At 17.1% G+C, this 12,087-nt stretch overlaps 3 protein-coding genes across 3 annotated transcripts in view, besides 26 other annotated features; 1 reads left to right on the top strand and 2 right to left on the bottom strand. All coding sequences in view use genetic code 6, as the record gives it.

Annotated features, from left to right (window-relative positions):
* Window positions 1-270: 270 nt before the first annotated feature.
* IMG5_134060 (polo, putative) lies at window positions 271-2,320 on the bottom strand (the record flags this gene model as incomplete). The annotated part of the gene is made up of 6 exons (XM_004031902.1): window positions 271-803; window positions 966-1,531; window positions 1,593-1,691; window positions 1,754-1,872; window positions 1,920-2,036; window positions 2,105-2,320. The coding sequence occupies 6 exons, from the start codon at window positions 2,318-2,320 to the stop codon at window positions 271-273; spliced, it is 1,650 nt and encodes a 549-aa protein (XP_004031950.1).
* Window positions 432-467: a microsatellite.
* Window positions 1,033-1,083: a microsatellite.
* Window positions 1,697-1,743: a microsatellite.
* Window positions 2,321-2,403: 83 nt separating the features above from the next.
* Window positions 2,404-2,471: a microsatellite.
* A 338-nt stretch (window positions 2,472-2,809) lies between these two features.
* Window positions 2,810-2,856: a microsatellite.
* A 1-nt stretch (window position 2,857) lies between these two features.
* Window positions 2,858-2,911: a microsatellite.
* Window positions 2,912-3,258: 347 nt separating this feature from the next.
* Window positions 3,259-3,348: a microsatellite.
* Window positions 3,269-3,329: a microsatellite.
* Window positions 3,319-3,365: a microsatellite.
* A 134-nt stretch (window positions 3,366-3,499) lies between these two features.
* Window positions 3,500-3,572: a microsatellite.
* An 85-nt stretch (window positions 3,573-3,657) lies between these two features.
* Window positions 3,658-3,723: a microsatellite.
* A 1,303-nt stretch (window positions 3,724-5,026) lies between these two features.
* Window positions 5,027-5,062: a microsatellite.
* A 195-nt stretch (window positions 5,063-5,257) lies between these two features.
* Window positions 5,258-5,312: a microsatellite.
* Window positions 5,313-6,295: 983 nt separating this feature from the next.
* IMG5_134050 (kinesin motor domain protein) lies at window positions 6,296-11,238 on the top strand (the record flags this gene model as incomplete). Its single annotated transcript, XM_004031901.1, has 10 exons — window positions 6,296-6,316; window positions 7,237-7,342; window positions 7,692-7,978; window positions 8,118-9,060; window positions 9,202-9,884; window positions 9,928-10,217; window positions 10,437-10,576; window positions 10,772-11,013; window positions 11,057-11,176; window positions 11,221-11,238. The coding sequence occupies 10 exons, from the start codon at window positions 6,296-6,298 to the stop codon at window positions 11,236-11,238; spliced, it is 2,850 nt and encodes a 949-aa protein (XP_004031949.1).
* Window positions 6,340-6,399: a microsatellite.
* Window positions 6,874-6,912: a microsatellite.
* Window positions 7,104-7,128: a microsatellite.
* Window positions 8,033-8,076: a microsatellite.
* Window positions 9,104-9,169: a microsatellite.
* Window positions 9,146-9,196: a microsatellite.
* Window positions 11,239-11,559: 321 nt separating the features above from the next.
* Window positions 11,560-11,630: a microsatellite.
* Window positions 11,560-11,789: a microsatellite.
* Window positions 11,561-11,807: a microsatellite.
* Window positions 11,637-11,807: a microsatellite.
* Window positions 11,648-11,838: a microsatellite.
* Window positions 11,696-11,838: a microsatellite.
* A 170-nt stretch (window positions 11,839-12,008) lies between these two features.
* Window positions 12,009-12,053: a microsatellite.
* Window positions 12,047-12,087, bottom strand: part of IMG5_134040 (hypothetical protein) — a gene marked incomplete at both ends in the record, with an annotated part of 177 nt that continues 136 nt past the window's right edge. The window contains one exon of the mRNA XM_004031900.1: window positions 12,047-12,087. This exon is cut by the window's right edge and continues 136 nt beyond it. Within this exon, the coding sequence (XP_004031948.1) occupies window positions 12,047-12,087 (41 nt within the window).

The following is a 12,087-nucleotide window of genomic DNA, read 5'->3' as shown; positions in this document are numbered from 1 at the left end:
GTTCTTACATTTTATTTAGGTTATTACATGAAATTTTCAATTATATATTACCTTTTTTTGCTTATATTTTCAGGAAAATATTCATTTTATTATTCTTCATATGTATATTTTTAACTTTGAATATATTTAAATTTATCTTTATATTATAAAATTTTATTCTATGAATTTACTATTATTTCTGATTTATCGTTAAATATTACTTAAATATCTTGATTACTAAATTAAAAAAACACTGCTTAACTATTTTATTAGTATTTTTGTAAATAGATATCAATATATTTAATATTTTGATTCTTTTTTTATTATATAAGTTGTATAATATATGCATTTATTTTATATTTTATTTTACATTTAAGTTTTAATGTTTATTTAAAAAATGTTTCTAAATAGATAGAATTTATTTAAAAATATTTTAAATATTTTAAGGAATATTATTAAAATCATATTACTTATTAACAAACATATTATTAATATTTTAAATATGATAAAATTAACTAATATAAAAAAAAACTACAATAAAATTTTTTACTTTAATATATTGATTTACTTATTAGAAATATAAAAAACATTCCCATCATTTAAAACAAATCCTAAATTTCCATTATTAAGTAAATACCCTAATCCTTATTTATTATCACAAAACACATAATCTTGTAAATATATAAAAGAATTATCAATAATCTATATATTATTATTTTCATTTTTCTAAGTATTATGTAATAATTAATCTGTATCATGAAAAGTATGATTTTTTTTCAACAAGCTCAGGCTTTATTATTTTACACTTTTAGCCGAACTATTGTCTAATTTAATATTCACTTATTTAGTTTTCTATGTTTAGAAGTAATTATTTATTTACTTCTAATTTTACATATTATCTTAACTTTTTATTCTTAATATCTATTATAATTGTTATTTACATGTTTATTCTTCTTTTATATTATTCGCAAAATTATTATTTATACTTTAGTAAAGATTTTAATTTAATTATTAATTTACTTTTGTTAACATTTTTAAACTTTAATAGTTCATTTCTATTTTATTTTTTATATATATATTATTTTCATTCTATTATTATTTTTAATCAAAAAAACTATAATTCCTTAATTTTTGTAGATAATTTTAAGAAGGAACTTCTGTTAAAGTGCTTTCTGGTAAAACTTTAGGTATAGTAAATTCCCCGTTTTTCAAAAATTCATGTTATAACATTTCATCTAAAGAAAGTCTGTTTTCAGGAGTTTAAACAAGTATTTTTTAGATAAAATTTTAGGCTTATTTTGATATATTTATGTTATCCTTTATATTTTAATACAATTTTTCTAATATTTTATTATTTATTTTTACTGGAATTTAATAACGGCCTGCTTTTACGTTTGATAATGTGTTTTCTACTTCTTTTTCTTCAAAAGGAGGTGTTCCTATTAAAAATGTATACGCTATGATACCCACAGCCCAATTATCTACTAAATAATTATGCCCTACATTTTTTAAAACTTCAGGAGCAATATAATTAGGTGTTCCACAAATAGTTCTTTTAATATTTAAAAAAATATATATCTATTTATATTATTTATATAAAAGTAAAAAAAAACTTTCTTTTATGAAATGAAGATATTATTTTTCCACTTAAACCGAAATCAGCTATTTTAGCAACCATTTTATCATTAAGAAAAATATTTTCTATTTTTAAGCTTTTTTTAAATAATGATATTTTATATATTTAAATTATATATTTTTATATATATATATATACTCTCTATGTATAATTCCTTAAGAATGAATATATTTTAAAGAGTTAATAATTTATATTAAATGGCTTTTTACTTCTATTTCTGTAAGTTTATTTCTTCTTTCCATTAATTATTTGAAAGTCTTAATATTATATATATATATATTAAAATAAAAAATATTTTTTTAACTTAGTTGCTACAGTATTCAAGTACAATATAAACATTATGCTAATCTTCAAAAGAATTATAATATTTGACTACATTTTAATGATTTAAACTCGATTAAAATTTAATTTCTTATTTCAGCTTTATTTTTTATGGTATATTTTTATTTATTTATTTTATTTTTTCGTTTTGGTTTTTTTTATATTTACTTTTTCTTTAAAAGATTCCTTTTTTATAGAACTTTTATCTATTACTTTTATTGCATATTTTTCACCATTTTATATATCTTCTGCTAAATAAACTTTCGCAAATCCACCTTTACCAAGTTTTTGTAATATTCTATATGAATTTTATATTTATTATTATCCTTTATTTAATATCTTTTGATGGATTATTTTATTTTTTTATTCTTCTTAAGAAAACATAATATTTTTTTTTTAATTGTTTAAATATTTTATTTTTTTTAACGCTCAAAAAAAAAATTTTTGAATGTAAATTAATATTAAATTATACTAAAAAAAATAAAAATTAGTATATATATAAATAAATCAAAATTTATATATTAAAATATAAATCCAACAGAATTAATATATATCCCAACAAAATAAAATAAAAAAAAAAAAGAATAACAGTCAAAAACTAAAATTAATTAAAATAAAAAACTAAAGAATAAAAAAAAAAAAAAAAAAATGAGTGTAGCAAGTATAGAAACTTAAGAATTCCTTGCCTTTGAAGAGCATGTATTTGAAGAAATAGAACTCGAAAGCATGATTGTACTATAATTCAACCAAGAAACATTAAAGTAAAATTTTGTAGCATTAATAAAGATATTAAAAGACTTAAAATTAAGTGTCCGTAAAACAAACAAAAAACAAAAAGAAAATGAAAAATCTATTTAAGAATTATAAAATGAAAATAAAATTTTATAAGAAGATAATAAAATATTAAAAGAAGATATAAACTAAATAAAAAAAGAAAATACACAAATGAAATAAGAAATTGAATAAATAAAATAAAAAGATAAATAATAAGATATATAATTATAAGAATTAAAATAATAAAGTGAAAATTAAGATTAAGAAATAAAATGCTTACAAAAAGATAATTAGAAAAATAAAGATGACATTTAATATATTCTAGACGAATTAAAAAAACTAAAAAATGAAATTGAAAATGTAAAACTACTATTGCAACTTTCTACAGGAAAAACAGGAGACCTAGATGGTAAATATATAAATATAAATGAAAAAAATATACAAAATAATTTAAATTTTTTTAAAAATAAAAACAAAAAAAACGAAAAAAACAATATTATATTATGATTATAGTATAAAAAAATTAGAGATATATAAAAAAAAGAAAAAAATTATATGTATATAAATATATAAATATATAAATATTTAAATATATAAATATATAAATATATAAATATATTATATATATTTTTATAAATTATTATATATTTTTTATTTTATATTATGTATTAAAAATAATATTATTATCTAATTTTAATAAAATTATATATATTATGACATATATATATATATATATGTCTATAATTAATTAATATTTAAAAATATTTTTATTTTATTTTTTATATTATTATAAAATAATAATAATAATAATAATAATAATAATAATAATAATAATAATAATAATAATATAATATATAATAATTTTTTTATATAATTTTTAAAATATAGAAAATAGTTATTAACTAATAATAAAAGAAATATAAAAAATAAAAGAAGAATATGTAGAAATATACATATATATATATATATATATATATATATATATATATATATATAATATCTATTTATATATAAAGGTTACTTAAAAAGAATTCAAAGATTAAAATAATGAATTTAATTTAGAATTAAAAGAAATTAAATAATTAATTGAGAAATTAAAAAATCATTTTTCTGATATTTTATCATCTTTTTAAGAATTTTAAGAAAGACTAAAGAATTTAGAAAAATAAATGAAAAATAAAGTTGATATTGAATTTTTCGATTAATAAATTAATTATTTAAAATAACTTATTTAGTCTAATTTTGGTAATGGAAAAGAACTTATTCAGCCGTAAACTGTTTTTTAAGGTTTATCAGAAAATTAATTAAGTTTATTAAATGCTGTTAAAGATAAATTATCTGATTTGGAATTTTAAATTCGCGAATTGAGAAATTAATTAAAAGAATAAAATGATGAAATATAAAATTTGAAACAAAAATAAGAAAAATATTAATAAATAACCGACAATAGGTTAGACGATTTAGAATCATAAATTAAAAATTGCACGAAAAATTCACAATTTAAAAAGCTAGAAGAATAAGTAAATAAATTAAGGGAAGAATATGATAAGACAGCAAACTTAAGTATAATAAATGAAGAAAATATTTAATAATTAAGAAATATTATTGGAAATTTAGTAGACTAAATAAAAAGATAAGCCTCTTAATATACAAACTAAGGCTCAGGGGGTGTATCAGAGGAATTATTAAATTAAAAATTAAAAGAATTAAAGGATGAATTAATGAATTTAATAAAATAATTACAAGATTAAATGAAAGATAAAGTATCTTACGATGATTTATATAAATCTGAAAATTTACTATTGTAAAAATTAGATGATGTAGCACTTGCTTTTGTGAAAAAATTCGCTGATAAAGCGGATACAAAAAAAGCTTTATAATATCTAGAAAAAAAAATTAATGAATTATTTAAATTATTGAATAAAGAAAATAATGGAAAAGATAAAGAAGATGATGCCTTAGTTGCAAAAAGACCACTTTTATGGAGTTGTATTTCATGTGATAAAGGACTTGATGATTATTAGGGAAGATTAGGAGATTATAAATATTGGGTTTTTTTTTTTTTTTATTATGTATATATATTTTATTTAGAATGTATTTCCGCCAAAAGAAACTACTCCGGAAAGAATGGGAAAGGTTCCTTTTTTTATATATTTCTTTTTAATAAAAAAACTAAAATTTTTTTGGATTTTTTTTATAATATTTTAATTAATTTAATTTTTTAAACTTTTTTTTTTAATTTATTTTAGTTTGGTAAATAATATAGATATATGTAAGAAAAAAGTTAATAAAGAGATAAATTATTTGAATAATCTAAATAAAGTGGAATCCAATAAAGTGTAATTCAATAAAATTAACATATTCAAGGAGAATTTTTACCTTCAATAACTAAATGACAAAAAAAAATATATATATAATAAAATTTATCAATATAAATATATACATTATATATAAAAAAAACTAATTATAAATTAAAAAAAAATAAAATCATTCAATATAATTATTTCCATAAATAATTTCTAAAAATTTAATATAAATAGAACAGGAATATTATTTATAAATAAAAATATATTATTATTAAATAAAATTATAATAATTATTATAATTTTATTCTTTCTTATTCTTTATATTATAATCATTAAACGAATTTTTTATTAAATAACAAATATATCATTCTTCTTCATTCAATAAAAAAAAAGCTAATTGTCTTATATTTACTTTAATTTAAATTTAAATATCCAAATATTTCTACAAGTTTTTAAACATGAAAATTACATAATTTCATACAAAATTCCGGTTTGCATTAAACTCCTTTAATACTCAAAATAGTATTCATTTTTTATATTTTATTTATAAAGAAATTCAAAATCAATGACTTAAACTTTTTTATTATTATCTTCTTTTTTAAATTTTTTGAATTATTTATTTTTTTTATTTGCATATTATATTAAATATGTTGCTATGTTTCTTATATCTATATCATATTTCTTACTAATCGCAAACCTTTAATATTTCCGATAATTCATTTCGTATACACCAATAATTTTTAAAAAAATATCTATTACTAAATTAAATAATGTCAATTCTTAATATAACGCAAAAATCCCAATTTCTCATATATTATTTGTATAAAGAATCTCCTATATTTCTAGAAATTGCTAATTCGCAATTTATACTTTACCTATTTTCTTAAAATCACAGTCTCTTTTTAATTTTAAAGCTTCTATTTGTTTATATTTGAAATTTTATGAAGCTTTTTTACACTAAGGATTTGAATTATCTATTTATATGCAAAAATTTATTATCTCCTACAGTTTAGTATATAGAAATTTTATTGTTATATTAATATACTATATGTTATATACGCTCTCTACATTTTCCTTTATATATTTTTCTTATTTATTAATCGTTTTATTCAAAATACATATATTAAATTTAGTATTTATTTCTTTTAATAATTTGCATTATTAATTCCTTAAATAATATTGAAAATAGTAATCATTAAATTTAAATATATATTTATGTAAATTTTATTATAATATTTCTACTATTTTAAAAGTAATTTGTCAATCAAAAACAATAAAAATGCATCTACTCCAAATAAATGTAAATTATTTTGAATAAAATTAATATATATATATATATATATATATATATATATATATATATATATATATATATATATATATTAATTTGCTAAACCAAATTATATTTAAGAAAAATAAAAAAAATCCTGCTTTAAAATAGTATATACTATATTTTCTTAATATAATATATTATTTTATTTATAGAAAATCAAAGTACAATTTATAATTCTTAAAAAGAATCATAATTATGATTTTCTGGATTATTTTTAATGAATTTTTTAATTTTATTTTAGGATTATTTTGAATTATATTATACTAAATAATAATTTGATTTGTGTAAAATATTTTTAGTGCAGAGTTTATTTCTAATTATAAAAGAAGATTTTGACGCTTTCTTCAATCTAATGGAATAAACTTGTTGATTTTTTAAAAAATATAGCAAAAATTAAATATTAAAATAAGTTTAAATTTTATTATATTTTTTATTATTTTCTTGAAAATTTAAGTATTAATTTATGTATTTTATACTACTTTTTTAATTTAAGATTATTTACTATTTTATCGTTTTTTTTGTTTTATTTTTATATAATTTTTAAATATTTTTGTTAATGTTTATATGTTATTAATTTAAACAAATTTTATTCCAATAAATTTAAAAAAAATAATATTAATTGTAAATTGATAATAAAATAAATAAGCTAAAAAAACAAATAGATTTATATTGAAAAAAAAATACTTTATATAAACAAAGCATATGTATTTATTAATCTACAATTTACGAAAAAAAAAAAAAAAAAAAATTATATAATTAAAAAAAAAAATTAAAAAAAATTTAAATTTTCTAAATTATAAAAAAAAATATGCACAACAAAACTGGATTTTATTCAAACTAATAAAAAAATGATAAAAGTAATATTTTAAACTAAATATAAAAAAAAGAATAAAAAATTAAATAAAAAGTGCGAACAGAATATGCATCCTCCTAAAGAAAACAAAAAGAAAGTTTTTCATCCTCTTCTTTAACTCGTTAAGAGCAATCCTTTAAGTATTTTTTCTTTTTTTTTTATTTCTAAAATATACTTTAATAACTAAAAAATTAAATTAAAAAGATCATCTAAGCCTCCTAATTAATAAAAATCATTTGAAAAAAGGTCCTCAGTAACAAATTCCGTCAAGCTTTAATTTGATTAACAAAGTATACCTGTAGACTCGGATCTTTAACAAGAAAATAAATAATTTGAATAAAAATCGCAATAAAGCATTCCTGGAGTAATAGTTAAAAAAATTCCAAATTTATTAAGTCCACAACAATCTCTTTAATAAAAAAGTCCTTTGAAAACTTCAAATAATTGTAAAATAAATAAAAAAAATAAACCTAAATAAAATAAAATTAGAACTGAAAAAACTAGATTCAAATATTCTTACATAAAGTATCAATATGGTTACATTAGAAGAAAATTAAACTACCTTAGAAACATTAAAATAATTTGAACCAAAGTAGAAGCAAAGTAACATAAAAACATTTATTAGAGTGCGTCCTTTAAATAAAATGGAACTAGAATTTAACGAAAACGGTACAGGCAGCCAAAACATTAATTTCCCAGATAATAAATCTGTTTAAATAATGCCTGAAAAATCATTATATACTCTCGATAAAGTATATACACCGGAAACTCCATAAGTAATATATAATTATATATAAAAATATATGTATATATATATAAAAAGAAACAATTTATTTTTAAATAAAACACTATTTTTAATAAAATTATTATTTTTTTAAAATAATAAATAAACAATATATAAAATAATAAAATTAGTCTATAATATATGAAGAAGTAGGCCGAGAAATGATTAAAGATGTTCTCTAAGGTTATAATGGTACAATATTTGCATACGGCGCAACTGGTTCTGGTAAAACACACACAATGTTCGGTGATATCTAAAATCCAGAAAACCGTGGAATAATTCCTCGTGTTTCAAGTTAAATATTCGAATATATTAATACCCAAGAACAAGATATAGAATTCTTAATAACATGTAGTATGTTAGAAATATACAAAGAGTAATTATTTGATTTATTAAATGTAAAAAGAGTTGGTTTAAAAATAAAAGAAATGTCACAAAAAGGTGGTATATTTGTCCAAGGATTGACCAATATATCAGTTGAAAGTGAGGAAGATATTCTCGATTCAATAAATTTGGGATATTAAAGTAAATAAACGCGAGAAACCTGCATGAATGAATACTCTTCACGATCTCATACTATATTTACAATAAATGTGACCCAAAGATTATCCAATGGATAGGTTAAAACCGGAAAACTTAACCTTGTGGATCTTGCTGGAAGTGAAAAATTAGCTAAAACATAAGCCACAGGAGAAAGTTTAGAAGAAGCAAAAAAAATAAACCTTTCATTGAGTTGTTTAGGTAACGTAATTCATTCATTGACTACTTTCTAGGAACATATACCTTATAGAGATTCTAAATTAACGAGAATTTTGTAAGAAAGTCTTGGAGGTAATTTCAAAACGTCACTAATAGCGACTATTTCACCACATTCGAGTTCCCATGAAGAGTAAATTAGTACATTGAAATTTGCTACTAGGGCTAAAACTATAAAAAATAGAGTAAAAATGAATGTAACTTTGTCACATGAGTAAATGAAAAAGCTCATAGAATAACTTAAGAATGAATTGGAAAAAAGCTAAAGTTAAAATGCGAAATACAAATAAATTATTTAAAAATTAAAAGAGAGAAACAGTATTTTTTTTTAATAAATAAATAATATAAATATATATATATATTTATATATGTATATGTATTTAATTTTATTTTATTTTATAAATATATATTATTTATTTTTTTTTATAAATATATTAAATTTTTTTATATATTAAAAAGTTAAAACTATCGAAGACCTTATTCATATTGCAGAAAATGTGGAAAAATAAGTTGATAAAATAGATGAAAAAGATGTAAATGAAAATATTCTTTTAAATTTAAATAATAGATAAAATAATAATTCAGATAATGAAGATTCGGATTGTGAATAATATCATAATAATAATTCTAATATTAATGATTAAATTATAAGCATTTAAAATAAATAAAAGAATACAAACAATAAAAATGATAACGTTAAAAATATAGATTATAAATAATATTATCATGAAAAAGTTATGCAATGTAGAAACTAAGAAAGGGAACTTATGGAAAAGAAAAAAGAACTCCTTGAATCTGAAAGTAAATTAGCTTAAGTAAAAGAAGAAAAAAATTAATTAGAGTTTAAGTTTACTAAATAAATTACAAAAAATGATTATAATAAATTTGAAATTGAAATTTTATAAAAATAAGTTTAATCTTTAATTGATTCCATTTGTAAATAAGAAAATACTATTGGAACTTTGATGAAAGATAAATAATAACTATGTAAAAAACAAACAAACAAATAAAATATTTTTATATATAAAAAACCAAAAAAAATAGAATAGTCGAAAATAGATGACTATTTAACTTAAAAATTAAACTTTACAGAAATTCATTTTTCTGAATATTTCAAAAATAGTATTAACTTTAATTACGATGTAAATATATATATATTTAAGTATATATAATAAAAAATAATAGAATCTTGTTTAAAAATGGTCTGAAGTTTAAAAAAATATAAGGACAATAGAAGTTTAATTTCAAGATATTCCCAACTTAAAAACCTTATCAGAAAACTAAAAAACTTTTGACTAAGCCTAAGAAATGATTCGAGGTTCTTTTATAGGAAATTTAGACTTTAATACATTAAATAAGACTTCTGAAATGTTAGAAGAAATAGTCGAATTTCCAGGTTAATTAGAAAAACTTAACTAAAAACATCCTATATCAAGAGATGTTATGATAATATTATTAAAAAAACAAATATTTAAGTAAATTAAATTAAAATAAATAAATAAATAATAATAATTTAAAAGTTCTCATATTATTAATTAACATCTAACACGCACTATAAATGCATTAGAATGGAAATAAATAATCGAATATGGAAAAGCAAAAATGAATTCTGAATTAAATAAAATATAAGCAAAACATATTGGCAATTTAGAACAAGTAATAAACGAGTCTTCATAAAATTTCATTTAATTAAGAAGAAGAATTGAAGAAGTTGAATTGGAAACTTAATTTGTTAAAGAAAAACTAAATACATGTTATTCAGAAAAAAATCCTACCAAATCAAAAATTATTAAAGTATCTGATACCTTAACTAATCTACTTATGAGACCTTCAAGTAATTCAATAATAAAAAATTTAAGAAGTAGTTTTATTGGGTTATAATTAGATAATGAAATGCCAAGTGAAAATGATTTAATGAAATAATTAAAATTATGTATATTTTTTTTTTAATTTTTTTAATATTTATACCTATATAATTTTAACTTTTATTAATAAATTAAAAATATTATAATACATAATTATTAAATAGGTGAAGATTCAATTTAAAAAAATATGCTTCCTTTAACTTATGATAGAGCTATGGAAGAGCTAAAAAACAGAAATTAATTAATAAAGAAAATATATTAGGAATTAAATAATAATTATTATAATGGGGTCAATTAGGAATTCATTGAATAAATAATTAAAGAAAAAGAAAGATTAGAAACAAAAATAGTTTCTTTATAAAATGAATTAAAAATGTAAATGAGCAAATCAGAACATTATTTTGATGTAAATATAATATATTTTTTAATTTTTTAATAAAAATAAATAGGCTTACAAAGCTGAAAAATAAAACTTTATTTTACAAAAGGAATAAAGTAAAGCTTTAGAATAATTTTTAGTTAATAAAATGAAAGAAGAAAGTGAGGCCATAGAAAAAACTTATAAAAAAGTTACTGATTAACATGAATAAGAAATTCATAAATATTAATAAAGTTTTATAAAATTATCTGAAAGGTTTGAATATATTATCAAGCATTCTTTAAATAGGTATATTTAAAATAATTAATAAATATATAATTATATATATAAATAAAAGACTATAAGAAATGAAAAATAATAAATAAGTTATTAATCCATAAAACATAGAAAAAATGTATTAAGAATTATTAGTTGAAAAAGAAAATTTAAATAAAATTGTTTCTTTAGATAATATTTGTCAATAAGAAAAAAATAATTACAATTTTATTCCTAGTAGTATTGTTTTTAAATCTTTTGATACAGAAACTCATATAACAAGTATATAAGAAATATTAATGGATGAATAAATTAAGAAATAATAATAATAATAATAATAATAAAAATAATAACAATAAAAATAATAATAATATTAATATTAATATTAATATTAGTAATAATAATAATAATCATAATCATAATCATAATCATAATCATAATTATAATCATAATCATAATCATAATCATAATCATAATCATAATCATAATCATAATCATAAACATAAACATAAACATAATTATAATCATAATCATAATCATAATTATAAACATAAACATAAACATAAACACAAACATAAATATAGACTTAAACATAAAATACTACTATTGAAAATAATAATTAAAAACTTAACGGTATAAAATCTGAAATAAAAAATACAATAAATAATAACAATATAGATAAATAGTAAATAAATACTAGTAATAATTAAGGAATTTAAAATAACAATTAATAAAAAGATAAAAATAAATAGATTATGATTTGTACAAATAATAATATTAATATTAATAATAATAATAATCATAATCATAATTCAATAAATTTAAGTAATTCATAAACAAATATTT

The sequence above is a fragment of the Ichthyophthirius multifiliis genome (genome assembly GCF_000220395.1).
Source record: "Ichthyophthirius multifiliis unplaced genomic scaffold scaff_1120509251045, whole genome shotgun sequence".
Taxonomy (NCBI): Eukaryota; Ciliophora; class Oligohymenophorea; order Hymenostomatida; genus Ichthyophthirius; species Ichthyophthirius multifiliis.
The sequence above is the reverse complement of the archived record's forward strand: the minus strand, read 5'-3'. Positions and strand labels throughout refer to the sequence as shown.